This window comes from Panulirus ornatus, chromosome 56 (genome assembly GCF_036320965.1).
Source record: "Panulirus ornatus isolate Po-2019 chromosome 56, ASM3632096v1, whole genome shotgun sequence".
Lineage (NCBI taxonomy): Eukaryota > Metazoa > Arthropoda > Malacostraca > Decapoda > Palinuridae > Panulirus > Panulirus ornatus.
Genome location: NC_092279.1, coordinates 16584386 through 16602107, shown reverse-complemented (window position 1 = coordinate 16602107; position 17722 = coordinate 16584386). Strand labels below are relative to the sequence as shown.

Sequence of the window (17722 nt, the reverse complement as noted above, 5' to 3'; positions counted from 1 at the left end):
GTGGCCTCTATGAGGAGCTCAGTCCTTGATTGAAGCCTTTGACATTAAAAAAAGAATAAAGAAGAGCTCATTGATATGAACACTGTTGTGCAAAAGTTATAATCATCATTTGTTAATGTGTGAACAATCTTGTCAATAGGATGTTAAGGACTGTTGAGCAAAGGAAAGCCAATACTCTCTTAGTTATGTAAAAGATATCTCTTATCCATATGCCCTTCGTATCTACTGTTTTTGGCCCAGTGAACCTGTTAGGTATAGATCACCATGTTGTTTGGATGATCTCCAAACAGCCAGATGGTAAAGATGATTCATGTATGCCACAGCACAAATGAACCCATGTAGCACATTTCACTGCACTAGAATAAACACATTTTGTCTTTAAACACACAGATTTTCCCGGAGGCATTTCACCACCTGTACTTGGAGTTACCTGAGATACGGCATGAAGCACTTCAGGATACAGTCGACTGGATTATTGCCCGGGTGTCCTCAAGCAAAAAGTGAGCTTGGGTATGGGTTAGGATGTCATTATGATATATCTTTATATATAGTGTGATGCAACTGTACATTATGTAGATAATAATTGCAGTGAATATTGCAGTATGCAAAATTTGTACATATTGAATATATTATCTTGTTAGTTTTATGATGATAAGACCAGTATTGCATTATTTTGATATCAAAACAATTATACAGCAATATATGTTAAGTGGGTGTATGAAAATAGTGAACTCTCTTGATAAGATAGTACTTTATATCCAAAGCTATGTAAAGAGTTTTTAATTGAGAATGTTTAAGCACACTGCCCAGAAGAGTTTGGAAATATAAATATGTAGACCTAGGATCTTCAGTATAATTAAATACTTATAGACAGGAAAATTTATGATAATGGCAAATAGACCTACTCTTAAAAATGTACTCAAAACAAGGTGTTACATGAAATCCTATAGAAAAAAGTTCTTCACAAATTGTGTGAAAAGTTAATAGAATGCATTAATTTTTCTCCTTGTAAGATCTGCTTTGCTGCTTTTGAAATATATCTATGTATTTACACTGTTTCATTTTTCTTTGTTTTGATATAAGAGAAAGAAGTGTTTTTATCCTTTCAGAATACTATTAGAATATTATTCTCATAAAGAATTGGTTGTTTTGAAGTTTTACATACTAGAATTTCTTACATCAAAGATACGTTTTTGCACTACCTCATCACATGCAACTTGAGCATAAATGTGACTAGTTACTTTCAGAAATATGGAAGTCTCTGTTTAAAGAATCATGGCATGCAAGAAGATCAAGGAAGATGATTGTTTGTTGATGCATATTAGTTATTAAACTGAAAACTATATGGATTTCAGTATTCTTTTTATAAGTCATAAAACATGGGGTATGGCAGTTTACTACCCATTGCTTTTTTACAGTAATCCAAGTGAGCACTGCAGGATAATGCTGATAGTGGCACTTATAAAACAAGTGAGTAGAATTGTAGAACAAAATCACTAGAACACATGATTTGCTAGTACTGTAACATTTAAAATGAGCAGTAATTCTTGACTTAAAAGTTAACTCTCCATCTCTTTTAAGTAGAATAAATTGAAGCATTTTTCCTGTTTGAAACATTTAATAGATGTGTACATATTGGAGCCACATATTGAGCACAAAGGTACGAATATGTGTTTGTGTAGCATTGTTTCATTTCTTGATGTATATTTCTTGTAAGCTTGAGAAATTCTAATTTAATATGTTTTCCTCATAATTGAGATGTGGAGAAATTAAATAACTAAATAGATTTAAAAAACTATGAAACTATGGATATCTCTGCTTAAGATAATGAAGAAAGCATCCATAGAAATGTGAGAGAGGAAGCATAAGTGGAATATGTAATAGCATTTCAGGACTTTCCCAAACTAGTGCACTATCTTTTAGAATATAATGTGAATCTTTTAGTTACAGTTACCAGAATATTTTGATATGTTTCTTATGATAATGATATGTATTACCTCTCATTGATTTGAGGAAGTAATTTAGGCTCAGATTGCAGTGGTACAGTACATGTATGCAGTGAAGAACACTGAAATTATTGTATAAAGATGCAACTACTCTTATGAACATAATGGGTGATTATGTTAGATAACTTGAGCCGAGCAGCACATACGTCAAAAGGATATCAGACGTAAGCACTAGATTTTGAAGGGCTACAGTAGGTTCAGTGATATCTAAAAATTTAATAGATCATTAATAAACATGATTTAGCATCATTTGATAGTCATGAATTTACATACAGTATGTATACAAATTATAGGCTAGAACAGATAGCTGAAATTTATAGGTTTTGATGCTTTCTATTGAAGAACAGGTGGACTGCAGTTCTTCAAGTCATGTATAGACACATAACTGAATAGTGTGTTTTTAGTGTGATGCAAGAAATGTAAATAAGTGGGTTTTTTTTCAGAATCAATATACATAAAAGATTATACCATAATATCAGTGATTATAGGAATATGGAGACATTTATGTCAAGGATATAGTTAGGTTAGAAATAGTTGGAAAGCAGTCTATATAAGACAGACAAATTCAGATGTTTTCAGTATTATATTAATTATAAGTATATGTGTTGCATATAAAGTACATGTTAGGTGTTGCAGCAAATGTTTCTACCTTTGAGAATACTTGTAAAGCACTGTACTTTTCTCTCTCTCACACTCATTATAATTCAAGTACAAAGCAAAACATTCTGAGAATAATTGATCCATATTATATATTTAGAAGTTGTCAGTGCTTTTACTTTCATTTGTTTCTATACTTTAGTTTGTTTGTGTTAAATAAGCAGGTGTAGTTTAAAAAATTTATATAATTAGAGCCTTAGTAGCTTGTCTTGGTGTGTGTTGTCTCATGACTGCATTATTTTAAATCCACCTACCCACTTCCTTACTCTTTTTATATCTGGCACACACAAACATAAATGAATTAGTGCTCAATCATCAGTTCCTTATGCTATGAAAATAGGAGTAAAAGACAAAGATATTTATGCTAAAGAGCACAGCAATGTTTATGTTTAAGGTACTTTTTTTGTGAATTTGAAAATGCATTTTTCTGTACTTAAAGAATATTAATTTTTAATAAGTAATTGCCTATGTATATTTTTTTCACTCGTTTTCTTTAATTTTGTCACCTTACGATGCATAATCTTCCTTTGTGATATAAAAAAATCCTTGAAGGAATGTTTCCAGTATAATCATATGACTGTAAAATTTATTAGTATCATTAGAACCTTTTATTTTCCAAACTTATAAAAGCTCTGTTGATTAGAGAGGCAATTATGTGTTTTCAGTGTACCACACCATTTACAACATTATCATCACCAGTTTTCGCTCACCCTTACTCTTTGCTCATGTTTCTCAACTTCTTTCATACTTTTGTTTTTTAAAACATCTTTGCAGAGGTAGGAAGTATGCACAAGCTGAAATAAACTAGACGTGAGGTTTGTAAGAGAGTAACGTGCTGTCAGCGGGCAATACCAGGCATATATTTTAATCAAGGTAAACTATGATTAGAGTTTGGGTACATCATCCATGAATGCTTGTATGTATGTGTTTAAATGAGGCCATTGTTCATATGTTCCTGACACTATCTCACTAAGGTGGGAGAGGCAATCATGTACAGAAAAGATGTGCCTTCATTTTTCAGCTCTCTCTCTCTCTCTCTCTCTCTCTCTCTCTCTCTCTCTCTCTCTCTCTCTCTCTCTCTCTCTCTCTCTCTCTTTTTAGCAGTATACTGAATTTATGACATATTTCATTTATGTAGATGGGAGAGATGAATGTATGTTCTTGCAACAGCAAAACCTAGCCGAAACAGAAATTGCGAATGATTAAAGGTGTAAGATAAAGGACAATATCAATTTAAACATCTAATAACAATGGAATATGAGGAAAATGTTTAAACAAGTTGCAACAGAGAACAGCAACATCACAGAAAGGGAAGAAAAAGACAATCGACACTGAAACAAAAATATGGGAAAGAAGATGGTGTGAATGAATATTGGCAGGAATAGAAAACAGGACAAATGAATAGAAGCAAACAAAATGGAATGAGACCTTGAAATATTATGGGTCAGATAATGACTACAGAAATTCACCACACCAGTGAAGTTTTTTTTATCAAAGAACTAAATGAGGGAAGTCCTAGTAGAAATGGGAATAAAAAGCAGTTAAAATACACTGACTGGGATGATTTTTTTTTTTTGGGGGGGGTGAATAAAACTTCAGGATTAATTCTTATTTTCTTTCTTGGTTAAGTTCCAGCGAAAAGTTTCATCCAAATATATCCCATGTGATCGGGTTATTGCTCTAGAAGCAATACTTAAGTCACCGTATGTTTATCGTAATCTGGGTAAAGTCTGTTCTCCACGACATCAGGATATGCAATTACAGTGTAATGAATATTTTTGTATTGCTAACAGAAAATTGTGGTAAATTGCAGACTATAAAATAAATAATCTTTTGAGTATACCGAACATTCTAACGCGAGAAACGGCGACCAAGTATGAAAAAAAAATTAGAAAACTGTCCATTATATGAAATAACTCGGTAAAAACCATTAACACAGGTATATATCAACTACAACATTGATCATTATAAATTTCAAGTGATTAGGGGAAGTTCGGTGGGTCTATTATGGGTACTATTCCCTTAAAGTGTTTCACTTACAATCAAATAACCTTTAAATTTCCATTGAATTATTAATGTCGTAAGTAATATTCATAGAAATAGTATTTTACACTTTGGAACCATTTACGGGGATCCCGCAGGTTCGACATAACACGTCCTGTGGGAGCAGGATAAGATGGGCTCCTTTGGGGCGAGAGTCCTCTTTTCATCCTACCGACAATGATACATCCTCGTTGTCGTGACTGTCCACCGGCTATATTATTACTTGCAGATAGATAAATACATGGATTGTATGATTTGAAAAAAAAATGAGATTGTAGTAAAATTACATATCATCTCTCTTTTGTATATTTTAAGTATCTCAAGAGTTTTGGTTACATGATACCAGTCGGTTAATGAGTAGCACGTCGCACCTGATGTTGGCCAGTATCCGCAATAACAAATACGTTGAGCAGCAAGACTAAAGAAATTTAGTAATAGTCCTGAAAAGAAGTCTACTATGATTCAAAGGAAAATACACAGGAATGAATTATTTATGTTGCATATGAAACTATAGTAGATTTTAGTGATAGAAACAAACTGTACAATATAGATTGTCTTGTGTTTGTAAACATGCAACAAACGTGAAGCAGGAAGTTGCTACAGTGATGTTTCTCCTACAAAGGACTGTTTTTAACTTTTTGTGTCCGCTGTTATAGTACTCTTAGCACCTAGAAGTATACGGCCGTTAGTTCTACTATTGTATTGCACAGGATATGGCATGACTCAAAAATACAGACATGCCTGTATCATGGGAGCTCCTGATGTGCCTAAGGCGGCTTTTCAAATTCCAGCAAGGTAAGGCTTAGAGATTATCACAGTTTACGTATAACTGACTTTATTACACTTCTTAAAAGAGTGAAACAGTTGTATCTTTTTTCAAACTTTTTCAAATGAACGTTACCCCAAGCTGCGTTTCTTCCTGATAGTATTAGGAAAATGGGAACTTCTTTCGAGATTTCTTTAAATAGCCTGTTTTCCTCGTGATACAGCCCCGCCAAAGGTGAATTTGCACTCGAGTTGTAACCTTGTATCATTGGTTGAAACATGGTAGGCTAGTAATGGCAGACCAAAGTCGAAAATGGTTGATTAACGAAAACTGGTTGATGAAATATCCTTAATGAATTTTAGTGCCAGTAGGATTATAGAGGTAACCCACATGTCAGATTTACCATTTATGGTATGGGGTTTGTGGAATGGTATTTCGAGAGTAGTTTCGTCTTGATTCATTGAGATGGAAGGAACGGCAGCCCAAATATAAGATTTTGGGCTTAATGACGAAAGATGCATACCAACCAAGTATTAAGTCAGTCGACCACCAAAATTTAGGTATGGCGCTAAACCTTGATTTTTGAAGAAAGAGAAAAAAAGACAAAACAGCAAAATCAATGTCTTCCTCAGAAAGATTTTTTTTTTAAGATTGATATATGTTCTTGCTCAGTTGTGGGAATGAGTGTTAGTATAATGGGTTATATAATCGCAAAGATAAGCAAACTGATTTTGTGACAAGATATTTATATAGTCTTAGGAAGATGGGATTTATTCCTGTGGATTGTGAAGTATAGTAGAGACTGGGGCCGGTATGTGTACTGCACGTGAGGTGGAACTGAGGCGATCGATCTAGGCACCTACCTGCTTAAGGTTTTGGCCAGACGACTTTAATACGCTTTCCTTTGGTACACTTCTGGAGTTTGGATTGTTTTTATTATATGAATAACATCACCCAGTGATTTAACGTGATTTCGTAAAATATTTAAACATGTAACCACAGAAACGTCATTAGCTGTGAGAATGGAAATCGTAAGTTGTAACGATAGTAACATATAACTATTTCTCTTGTAAATGAACGAATTGGAAAGTCCTGTCCTCCTGAAATGTAAATGATATTGTCACTTATGATATATAACTACAGTGAAGACATTAAACGTCTCATGTGTAAGACATGTCCTGAACACAGATGCGCGTCCGTGTCTGTCTACTTAAGTGCTAATTAGCCATTAGCTGAAGACGACTTACTACTGAATTCGTCTCACGATCATTTGGTTGGTAATAGTGAAACGAGGGTACTCACAAGTGTTGCTAGGTTGGTGGAGTATGTGACGCCAGCAGTGAGGGCGACACAGCATTGTGAATGACTCTGAGGAATGAGGAAAAAAAAAAGATAATCATGTACGATGGAGAGGAGGAGATGAAGGCGTGACGTGTCCCATGTGGACGGGTGAGGGGCTGGTGTTGGCCTGACCTGAGCTGTATCGTGACAGACGGGTCTCTCGCCATGATTGATGACCTGGCAGCACAACACACACAAATACAGACAAATGAGCCGACAGTCATGATCCACAAGAGTCACTCTCTCCTCATTACAATAGTAATGGTTCCTTCCCTGTGGGAAATACACGTTAAATACCTGAGATTTCTTTCTTGGTTAAGGATTAGCTAAGCTGGTGGTGATAGCCTAGGACAGCGCCAGCGATGGCCACCGATGTGGGCCCCTGGTTGAAGTTCAGCCTCACATATGAACTTATACTCTGAGATCTAACCACATCCCGCCCCCCCTCCTCATGAATTAATGTATTCAACTCCCCACCCTCCTCTTCCCAAGTAAAGGGTGAAGTTTTCAAGATTGTGACGTGTATCATTTGTTGCAAATTCGAAATTAATAAATGATTTTTTTTAGAGCTATAACGATTCCCGCTGGACCGTCTGATTTTCTAATATATATTAGAAATCTTTATTCTTGATTTTCTGGGGGGAGGGGGTCGTCAGGAGAGAAGTGTGTAGCATTTGGCGATGATTTGCCACGAATGTTCTGCTGCAGGGTAAGTCCGCCAGTCCACCGATACTGTGGCACAAGAAAGGGAAACGATTAAACATGTATTTGTCAGCAGCAGAGCCTCGGTGACATGGAAATAGACCTGTAGTCATCAAGCCCGACGGTTTCAGCTACATCGCTGACGAATGTTGGTCGTATAAGGATCGTACGTTTTAAGCTCAAGGGTCATACCGTTTTACTCGAGGATCGCACCGTCGTACTCCAAGGTCGTACTGTCTCTGCTCAAGGGTCGTACCGCCGTGCTCAACGGTCGTACCATCTTGCTCAAGGGTAAGTGGATGACGGGGGTTAGCTGGCTGTCGGAAGTGGGTTGGTAGGGAGATTATCCCCAATAATTCCCGAGTGTCGGAATGAGGGCTGGGCCCCGCCCCGTTCCTGTCCTGGGGTTTGCCCTATGTCCGCCCAGACCCCACTGAGGGCTAGCCCTGAGTCACCGTCCTTTACCCTCCCCAGCACACGGAAGGGAAAGCAGCAGCAGACTGTATAGTTATCTTGTGTCACAATATAGTGGATAACATAGCCTACTGGCCCTACGTTACTATGGTGTGTTTTTGTATGTGTGTAGAGGTATGGGCGGGGCGGGGTGGCTAGGGGGCGGGCACCCCCGGTCATGATCCAGGATTACTGAGGACCACTACGATACGATCGTCGGGGGAACAGCCACAATGTCACGGATTAATTGGAGGATGATTTATGATGTAGCCTGGGGAATGTTGGCCGGCAGGTCTGGCTAGGTGTCTCCCGTGGCCGTGTTTAAATTCTCATTAATGACGATAAGTTGATCATGGGTGACAAGATAAGGTATACAACTGAAAGTTTCTATTAATGCAGTGTTCCTCAAGTACCCTTCGTGTATACATGGAACAGAGTTTGACTAGATTTTAACCGATAGGTTCGTCAAGTGTTCAGCGGGTGATACGATGTTTTACGTTCACACAAACGCCTCAAGTTAGTTAGGGAAGAGCTTCCTGCTGGAGGCTGACACCCTTCGGGAAAAACATTGCAGTAATTCTCGATCGGCGGAAGTACTGGATTTTCCCCAGCATGGCGGCGTTTGGACGAAGTCATCGTAGTCCTCTCTCTCTCTCTCTCTCTCTCTCTCTCTCTCTCTCTCTCTCTCTCTCTCTCTCTCTCTCTCTCTCTCTCTCTCTCTCTCTCTCTCTCGTATACATCAGTCACATCTCAGTAGCTCAGGACCTGTGTGACTCCTTCATGGTTGGTGACTCCCACCTCTCCCTCATCAGCCCTACCTCCTCCCGCCTTGAACAATGACTGCAACCCTGACTCTTGGTTACAGAGTCATTCTACATCGGGAAAACTAATTCTTTAATATTTTGTGTTGGAAGGAAGAATGTCAACCTCGGTTCCTCGCGACCAGCGCCTTACACTCGCTTCCCACATGGGTCACCAGTCTGGAATTGATGAAATTTACCATAAAATCTTAGTTCCCGTCCCTGTCACAGCCTCCTCCCAGGTTGCTCTTCATCATTTGGAACAAAGGGTTTGTGTTCACGTATGATACTGTCCTTATAGTTAGGGAGGTGCGTGCATTCCGGTCCTCCTTCACCCAGGGGAAGGCTGTCCTCTGTATGGACGACGCTCCCATTACTTACGGTTTCGGATTCCTTATCATCTGCCGTCTTCTGTAGTGTGTGTAGTGTTGTGCAGGTGGCCGGGTTGATGTAAGGTCGATGCTCTGACGTGGTTGGTGTGGTATACAGCGTCTCAGTCCGGACCCCATCGTCCATCCCTCCAGTAGAAGCCACCTGTGCTTGGGGGCCTAGGTGTTGGGACCCCCCCTCTCCCCCAACGTAAGTGGTGATGATGAGCCTCATTGTGGTGGTGGGACGGGTCATGATCCATGGAACAACATGCCACGGTTGCCTCACACGGCCCGCCGACCTGAGCGAGATAGCGACGGTGTGTGAATTGGTGGCTGGTCACGTCAGGTCACACTGGCCAGGCCTGCCTTGGCTCCCTACGACATCATAATTATCAGAGTGCGACACATGTTGCACCACATTGTTTGTTCTTGCGTAGCGGAAATAACAGCAGTACAATTTTTTTTTGTATCCTTCTTAAGTATTGGACGAGACACGGCAGAGGTGACTTCGAAAGTGACAGATATTCCGCCTGGATCTTGCATTTCATTACATTAATCTTAGCCCAAGGCTGCTTAACACCAGGACTCTTTCATAGAATTTGGTCGATGGATGATGATAGATAAATGAATTACGATAAATAGAATTCCGCGGGCGTCTGACGAGTTAGCACTGGCAGTTCGATGTTGAGCCACATTGAACTAATCGGTGTTATCCAATCAGCGACTGTAGCGTTCACTAAAGCTCGAATGACATATAGAGGGATGCAGAGAAGAGCACTGATCCAAGATAGTGTAATGAAAACAAATTTCAGGTCCATGTTGTTCCGTTTATTGATACAATGTGTACCGTATATTTCATCGTTTATAGAATTGATGCATAGTTGTGTATTGTCATATCTCACGTACTTTTGTCTGGAAGGCAAATGGACGTATTAAACTGAATATTTGGATCATAGTCGTTCATCCGTCGTGTTCCATGCTGCTATCCCGCCGCCCGCCCCTGACACGTATGGGGTAATGTTTTAACAGCAGCTGTGGTTTGACCATTCTCATAGTTTCTTGACCTCAGTCTCTGGGGGACTCCCTCACTACAAAATTTGGTCCGTATCCCAGGCGGGGTCTTGCTGCCGGGGAGATCCACTGTGGTAAACCCACTACCCCTGCCCTACCCGGCTCAGGGATCTCCCTGACCTGTGGCCTCAAGATTAATCACATGCAGATGCCTGTCATTGAGATCAGCAATGATTACGAAGAATCGAAGTCCTGATGAAATGCTGAATGCTCCCATTCCCTTTACACTTCATCAGAACTTGTTTTTGGTAATTGTTGCTTCGAATTATTGCTTATTTCAATGACAGGCGCACTTGTTTTTGATAAGTATTGCAAATTATTGCTTATTTCAATGGCAGGCATCTGCATGAGGACAAACTCTTCAAGAACACTCGTGAACTAGCGCCAGATTCCTGGAGCAGTGTGGCCAGGTCTTGAAGATGATTATAGAAATGAGTCTGTTGCCTTAGTTAGGAGGTCACCCCCACACCCATGGTGACGTTACTGGCGAAGGGAAAAACGTTATGTGAGAGTTTTATATAGAGTACAGACTTCCCACAGTGTTGGTGAGTGTGATCCATACAGAGCGAGGAAAATAGGGAAACTGACATCGATAGAAATGTAGTTCGTACATTGTGGGGAAAGAAATGTACACATTTCGTTGACATTTTATTGTGTTAAGGGGATAATTTCAGGAAGGATATCTGCATCACATTATGTACATCAAACATCTATATACAGAATCACAGGTACATTTGATATTGTGTATTTTTTCATGCGTAAGAAAGTACTGATATGGGTGATGGAGCACAGTATTGATGACATGCGAATCATATACACGAGACGGCCATGGACAAGATATCATCCAGACGATGATTGGGGGCGTGGGCCGCGCCCTCCACCTCCCCGTCTGTGGTGCTGGAGTCTGGCAGGTCCGCCTCGGAGGTGGGCGAGTCCGGCAACATGGCCATGAGCAGGTTGCCGTCATAATTCGGCTGGTCGTTGTCGTGGAGCTGATCGTCTTCGTCGTCGTCGTCGTCGTCGTCACAGTGTTCGATGTCGAGATGGTCATGGTCGACGGAGGAGGAGGAGGAAGAGGCCGCTCGCGTACGGCGGTTCTCGTGGGTCTTGATGTGTTTGCTGAGGTGATCCGAGCGCATGAACCGCTTCCCACACTCTGCACACTGGAACCGCTTTTCGCCCGTGTGAGTGCGCAGGTGGCGCTGCAGCTCGTCGGAACGGGTGAAGGCCTTGTTGCAGAAGAGCCACTGGCATACGAAGGGCCGCTCACCGGCATGCCAGCGCAGGTGTGCCTTCAGGTGGGAGGTCTTGCCGTATACCTTAGCGCAGCCGGGCACGTGGCAGATGTGTTGTTTCTTCTTACTAGCTTGGCCGTCCTGTGAGGCGTCCTGGCAGTTGGGGCAGCGACACCGGCGGCACCGGCGGACATTCACGGCGCTCTGGGTCTTAAGGAGGGCAGCGGCGATCTGACTCTGGTGGTGTAGGATGGCCTCCTGCGTCATGCCGTATGGCATGGGCTGACGCAGGCCGTGGGGGAAGCCTGCTGCTGTCTGGCCCATCATGTGAGGGTAATGCTGCTGCTGGTGTTGGGGATATTGGTAGCTGTGAGCGACCGGTGGCGCTACACCCATGGCACTACCGTTCCTGCCCCACCAGGGGGCTGTCTCGCCCTCCTTAGGAGGCGTATGGCGTGTCTCGGAAGGAGGGGACATGGGAGGGGACACGCCACCCACTGGAGACTGCTGTTGGCTGTGCTGGTGCAGGCCGGCGTATGACCCGACGCCCATGTTTGGCTGTGCTGAGACGGTGCCGGTGAGCGAGATGGAGCGGTGGTAGGCATCGGGCGCGGCACCGAAGGGTAGATCATGCAAGCGGTATAGTGGAGGTACTGGGCTGGTGCTGGCCAAGCCGTACCCACTGCCCAGTCCCGCCCACTGCGTCATCTGGGGCCCACTCACTGCGCTGCCAGCAAACACGGCGCCGTGCTGGAAGTAAAAGAGAGATGAGACCATAGAACTATGAACTAACTTAATGGCGACTAATAATGAGACGAAAAGAACGAAGAGGATGAAACTCTGAACCGAACATCAGGCCTTACCTGAGGCAACCGGTTGGGCAGGTTGTGGAGAGAGACGACTCCTGTCATGGCGGCGCTGCTGGGACCTAGTATCCTCCGTGTGTGTGTGTGTGTGTTGGTGGTGCCTCGGGAGGAGGAGGAGGAGGAAGACTGTCACCAAACACGGCATGCCCACCGCTCATATACTGGCAGGTCAGCCAATAAGGAACCGTGACCTGTCTTAACCCCGCCCTTGACCATGAGGTCACCAATCACAGTCGTGGGTGCAGCTCCCACAGTCTTCCTGATGGTTGACAGTAAAGCTGATTTAGGTACTTTTTTTCTTGACCACTTCGAAGTAAATTATGCAATTACATTGTTCTCACCAGCAGCATAGAATTTACGTTCAGCTCTTGTGGATTTTCCCTAGGGTTGGGCTTTCAGCTCAACGCCTTCAGTGGCCACCCTATAACTTACCTGCTGAAGTAAACAGTCATTATTATATAAAAAAGAATATTCACATACGTTTTACATTCCCCAATCTGGGCTGCTACTGGGGACGCGTCGCTCCCAGTGAGATGACATCCTTTGAGCACCTTGGCTGGCTTGGGTTATCGTCCTTGAGCTGTCGGACTCAAGAAATTAAGTCATCGTAGTCAAGGAGATAACTTACTTGTGTGTGTTGTGTGTGTATGTATGTTTGGTCATGATTCAGAGGAGTAGAAGAGCGTGAGCCACATTGTTACTTGGTCCCTTTGGTTTGCATCCACATTATTCGTCTTTTGATCCGCGGTGGACCCATACCTTGATCCTGGTCGTCTCCTGTGTCCTGCCCACGACCTCTCTGGTCGTCTCCTGTGTCACTGCCCACGACCCCTATGGTCGTCCCCTGTGTCACTGCCCACGACCCTCTCTGGTCGTCTCCTGTGTCACTGCCTACGACCCTCTGGTGGTCTGTGTCACTGCCCACGACCCCTCTGGTCGTCCCCTGTGTCACTGCCCACGACCCTCTGGTCGTCTCCTGTGTCTGCCCACGACCCTCGTGGTCATTCCTCTACATGCTGAGGTGCGTATCTCCAGATAACATTATTTTCCTGCAAGTTACGGCAAAAGTTACGCATCTCAAAGCGTCACGTTCAAGTGTCCAAGGAGACTGTTCCTCCATGTAGCGTGATACAGTGAGCTAAGTCACCGCTCCCTCACTGTTCCTGGGGTCAGTGGTGGTAGGTGGTAATAGCTCGGGCGGGCGGGGTGAGTGATGGTGTGGACCCCTGGAGTGCCACAGTGGCCGCCAGGAGGGCCACTTGTGGCACTCAGTCAGCCACAGTTTCCTGCAACCTGACCCTGCTTGCCTCAGCCTCCTCCTTGTACCGCACACCCTCCTCACGCCCACGCACCCTCCTCACGCCCACACACCCTCCTCATGCCCACACCGCATCCCTCACACTCACATGAACGTAGGTCTACAAAATTGAAGACATATTGGCTTATTAAGAACTTTTGTTAGTGTATGTTGTGGGTTGTTGAGTGCGTTAGTGTATGTTGTGGGTTGTTGAGTGCGTTAGTGCATGTTGTGGGTTGTTGAGTGCGTTAGTGCATGTTGTGGGTTGTTGAGTGCGTTAGTGCATGTTGTGGGTTGTTGAGCGCGTTAGTGTATGTTGTGGGTTGTTGAGTGCGTTAGTGTATGTTGTGGGGAGTTGAGTGCGTTAGTGCATGTTGTAGGTTGTTGAGTGCGTTAGTGTATGTTGTGAGTTGTTGAGTGCGTTAGTGTATGTTGTGGGTTGTTGAGTGCGTTAGTGCATGTTGTGGGTTGTTGAGTGCGTTAGTGCATGTTGTGGGTTGTTGAGTGCGTTAGTGCATGTTGTGGGTTGTTGAGCGCGTTAGTGTATGTTGTGGGTTGTTGAGTGCGTTAGTGTATGTTGTGGGGAGTTGAGTGCGTTAGTGCATGTTGTAGGTTGTTGAGTGCGTTAGTGTATGTTGTGAGTTGTTGAGTGCGTTAGTGTATGTTGTAGGTTGTTGAGCGCGTTAGTGTATGTTGTGAGTTGTTGAGCGCGTTAGTGTATGTTGTAGGTTGTTGAGTGCGTTAGTGTATGTTGTGAGTTGTTGAGCGCGTTAGTGTATGTTGTGGGGAGTTGAGTGCGTTAGTGTATGTTGTGGGTTGTTGAGTGCGTTAGTGCATGTTGTGGGGAGTTGAGTGCGTTAGTGTATGTTGTGGGTTGTTGAGTGCGTTAGTGTATGTTGTGGGGAGTTGAGTGCGTTAGTGCATGTTGTTGAGTGCGTTAATGTATGTTGAGGGTTGTTGAGTGCGTTAGTGTATGTTGTGGGTTGTTGAGTGCGTTAGTGTATGTTATGGGGAGTTGAGTGCGTTAGTGCATGTTGTTGAGTGCGTTAATGTATGTTGAGGGTTGTTGAGTGCGTTAGTGTATGTTGTAGGTTGTTGAGTGCGTTAGTGTATGTTGTGAGTTGTTGAGCGCGTTAGTGTATGTTGTAGGTTGTTGAGTGCGTTAGTGCATGTTGTGGGTTGTTGAGTGCGTTAGTGTATGTTGTGAGTTGTTGAGTGCGTTAGTGTATGTTGTAGGTTGTTGAGTGCGTTAGTGCATGTTGAGGGTTGTTGAGTGCGTTAGTGCATGTTGAGGGTTGTTGAGTGCGTTAGTGCATGTTGTGGGTTGTTGAGTGCGTTAGTGCATGTTGAGGGTTGTTGAGTGCGTTAGTGCATGTTGAGGGTTGTTGAGTGCGTTAGTGCATGTTGAGGGTTGTTGAGTGCGTTAGTGCATGTTGAGGGTTGTTGAGTGCGTTAGTGCATGTTGTGGGTTGTTGAGTGCGTTAGTGTATGTTGTGGGTTGTTGAGTGCGTTAGTGCATGTTGTGGGTTGTTGAATTAATGTGAAATGGTTCCCCGTGATGGCGGAGCCCACCCCTCCTGGGTGCCACCCACCGCCGGGCAGGTCAGTATCAAGGGTTCCGGAATCATTTGGAAGAGGAAAACATGAATGTAAAAAACGCGTTGATAACGTCCTCCTACCGACCAATGACCCGTATGATGATAAGAACTATTTACGATAAGATAAAAAAAAAAATGTTTAAGGTATGTTGGAGTACGGTAGCCGCTGAAGCCGACTGAGGTAAAGAAATTCAGAGTGAATGCAGAAACACCAGTGCATAAGTGAAATCAGTGGCTAGAGTGTATGAACTGCCGCGAAAGATTGTAAGAACGTGGGTGAACTCGAGAATCTAGAAAGACGTAGAGAAAGATGTGTGATAATGTCAACACATAGAACGTGCAGAGAACTTCGCACATAACCTGGAAAGCAATTCAGCAGGGTAGACACGGCGTCATCAGTTAAATGTAACACCTGGACGTATATTAAAAAAAAAAGCGGCAGACGGAGGGATTTGAATGCACAACGAGGAAGCTTAAAAAAGAAAAAGGCAGCAGACTGAGGTATCTGAATATTGAACGAGAAAGCCTAAAAAAAAAAAAAAAGAGGCAGCAGACGGAGGTATTTGAATGTCCAACGAGGAAGTTCCTTAACTCCAATACTACATGAACTTCGAGTAGACGACCAGGCCAGAGGAGTCGACGCTTATAAACTGTTATTATACTACATGCTGACCATGTGGTGAGTGGAGGAATGTAGGCTGAGGGTCACAGCGTTATTCAGTAAGGGAGTAATGTGATGAGCGCTTCGTGCTAGGTACATCACCCTCGGACCCTTTCCTACACCATCTTCACTCCCAGCGCTCCTCCCTACACCCACTCCTTCTCTCCCTCCCTCACGACCCCGCCCACAACCCCACCCACGCCCCTCCCCACACCCGCTCCCTCCTCCCTCACTCCTCCGCCCACCTCCCCGCCCAGGCATGTACCTACTTACCCCAGGGTGGCCTACCCTGTCACGCCCATGCCACGAACGCCCCTTACGTTCACGACGTCTTCTTACACCTGATCGGCAAACCTCCATCCTGCCCAGTGTTCTGCGACTGTGAAGAAAACAGGCGTCTTCCATTCATACCGTTACCACCTGTCTCCAAGGAGACTGTCTCGCTCCTCCACCATCCTCCACTCCCAACTCCCCTCCTCAACGTCCACTCCCATCCCTGTCTCCACCATATCCGCGCCCACCCTCAGCCTCCACGTCCTCACCACGACTCCACCCACGTGGACACCCACACCTCCGCCCACGTATGCACCCGCACCTCCGTCCAAATTTCCCTCACGTGGCAATATCCCTTCGTGTCTCACGTGTTGCTGGCCCAGACAGACCTGTGATGGTGATGGCCCAGCCTCTCTAGAGGAGGAAAAAGAAACCAGACATATCTGTTGAAGTGTGTTTGGTGTGTGTGTGTGTGTGTGTGTGTGTGTGTGTGTGGAGTGGTGCGGGTAGCGCCCCCTGGTGGGCGGTGTATCGTGTCCAGGCGCCCTGCAGGGCTGGGAGGAGGTTGCGACACTGTCCGTTACTCGTGACGCCTCAGACGGGGGGTCACTCCGGCCCTCTGATTGCCTGGGGGTGGGAAGGAGACGCCTGGCCCTACTCGCCCCCCATCACACAACATGGGTGTTGGGTGCCAGACGTCCTGGGTCAACGTGTGTGCCACAGTGCTGATACTTTATCTGTATATGGTTTGATCAAGGGGCTGTGGTAATCCGAGATATGTTTTAAAGTCAAGAAAACTGCTTACTGGCTTCATTAAACCAGCACCATACAGCCTGACATTAGTAAACCACCATCATACACCTTTACCCCCAATAAACCATCCCCCTTAGAGTTACATTTGTAAGCCAACATCAAACACCTTTACATCAATAGATCTTTTCCTTTGCCAACCAACCATCTATAAGTCATATTGACGTGGTTATCTTTAATTATTTTTTTTTTTACTTTTATGTGGTGTATGTAATTAGATGTGTGTAATGATCTATTTATACCGTCCGTGGAAGGAGTTTTTACACGCGCGCGCGCCTGTGTGTGTGTGTGTGTTTGTGTGTGTGTGTGTGTGTGTGTGTATGTGTGGTGTGTGTGTGTGTGTGTGTGTTTTTCCCTCTCCCACTTACCTCCCAACAAATTGATACACTTAGGCTCACGAATATGTTATTGATGTATAACATAATCAGGAGTAGCAGTTATATTCTGCCTGACACTTGTGTTAATTAAGGACCTACGAAGCTAATATATATATACTTCGTGAATGAACTTGCCTTCCAGGATAATTGATACAAACAGATCATTTAATCTCGTCTGATATAGAAAATAACCCACAAAGGCTCGAACATGATATTGTTCTTCATTTTGAACATCAGTATTCACAGTTCTTTACTGTTGCGTGAGCAAGGCCCGTGTGCGGAGCGGCGCCGCTGCCGCAGCACCGTCAGGAGGGGTGGGTAGCGGGCGGGCGGTGGTGGTGGTGACCTTGTGTCAGCCCACCACCACCTGACCCCCGTCGCGCCACTTAGCACCT

General features: G+C 43.9%; 3 protein-coding genes across 4 annotated transcripts in view; 2 read left to right on the top strand and 1 right to left on the bottom strand.

Moving 5' to 3' along the window:
- Positions 1 to 3261, top strand: part of LOC139765954 (monoglyceride lipase-like) — a 72264-nt gene extending 69003 nt beyond the window's left edge. For both annotated transcript variants that reach the window (XM_071693962.1, XM_071693963.1), the window contains exon 7: positions 391 to 3261. In XM_071693962.1, the coding sequence (XP_071550063.1) occupies positions 391 to 504 (114 nt within the window). In that variant the 3' untranslated portion in view covers positions 505 to 3261. The remainder of the gene's footprint in view (positions 1 to 390) is intronic.
- A 2103-nt stretch (positions 3262 to 5364) lies between these two features.
- Positions 5365 to 17722, top strand: part of LOC139765953 (uncharacterized) — a 49904-nt gene continuing 37546 nt past the window's right edge. The window contains exon 1 of the mRNA XM_071693960.1: positions 5365 to 5501. The gene's annotated coding sequence lies outside the window, so the exon portion shown is untranslated. The remainder of the gene's footprint in view (positions 5502 to 17722) is intronic.
- On the bottom strand, positions 10846 to 12466 carry LOC139765779 (uncharacterized). Its single transcript, XM_071693567.1, has 2 exons — positions 12309 to 12466; positions 10846 to 12195 (listed from the first exon to the last, which is right to left on the bottom strand). The coding sequence occupies exons 1-2, from the start codon at positions 12354 to 12356 to the stop codon at positions 11020 to 11022; spliced, it is 1224 nt and encodes a 407-aa protein (XP_071549668.1). The 5' UTR covers positions 12357 to 12466; the 3' UTR covers positions 10846 to 11019.

What these genes read in the sequence shown, in the direction of transcription:
- LOC139765779 (XM_071693567.1), bottom strand. Translation starts at nt 12,356, where the DNA reads ATGACAGGAGTCGTCTCTCTCCACAACCTGCCCAACCGGTTGCCTCAG. An exon ending in TGCCCAACCGGTTGCCTCAG is followed by an intron (nt 12,196 to 12,308) that starts GTAAGGCCTGAT and finishes TTTTACTTCCAG; the next exon opens with CACGGCGCCGTGTTTGCTGG.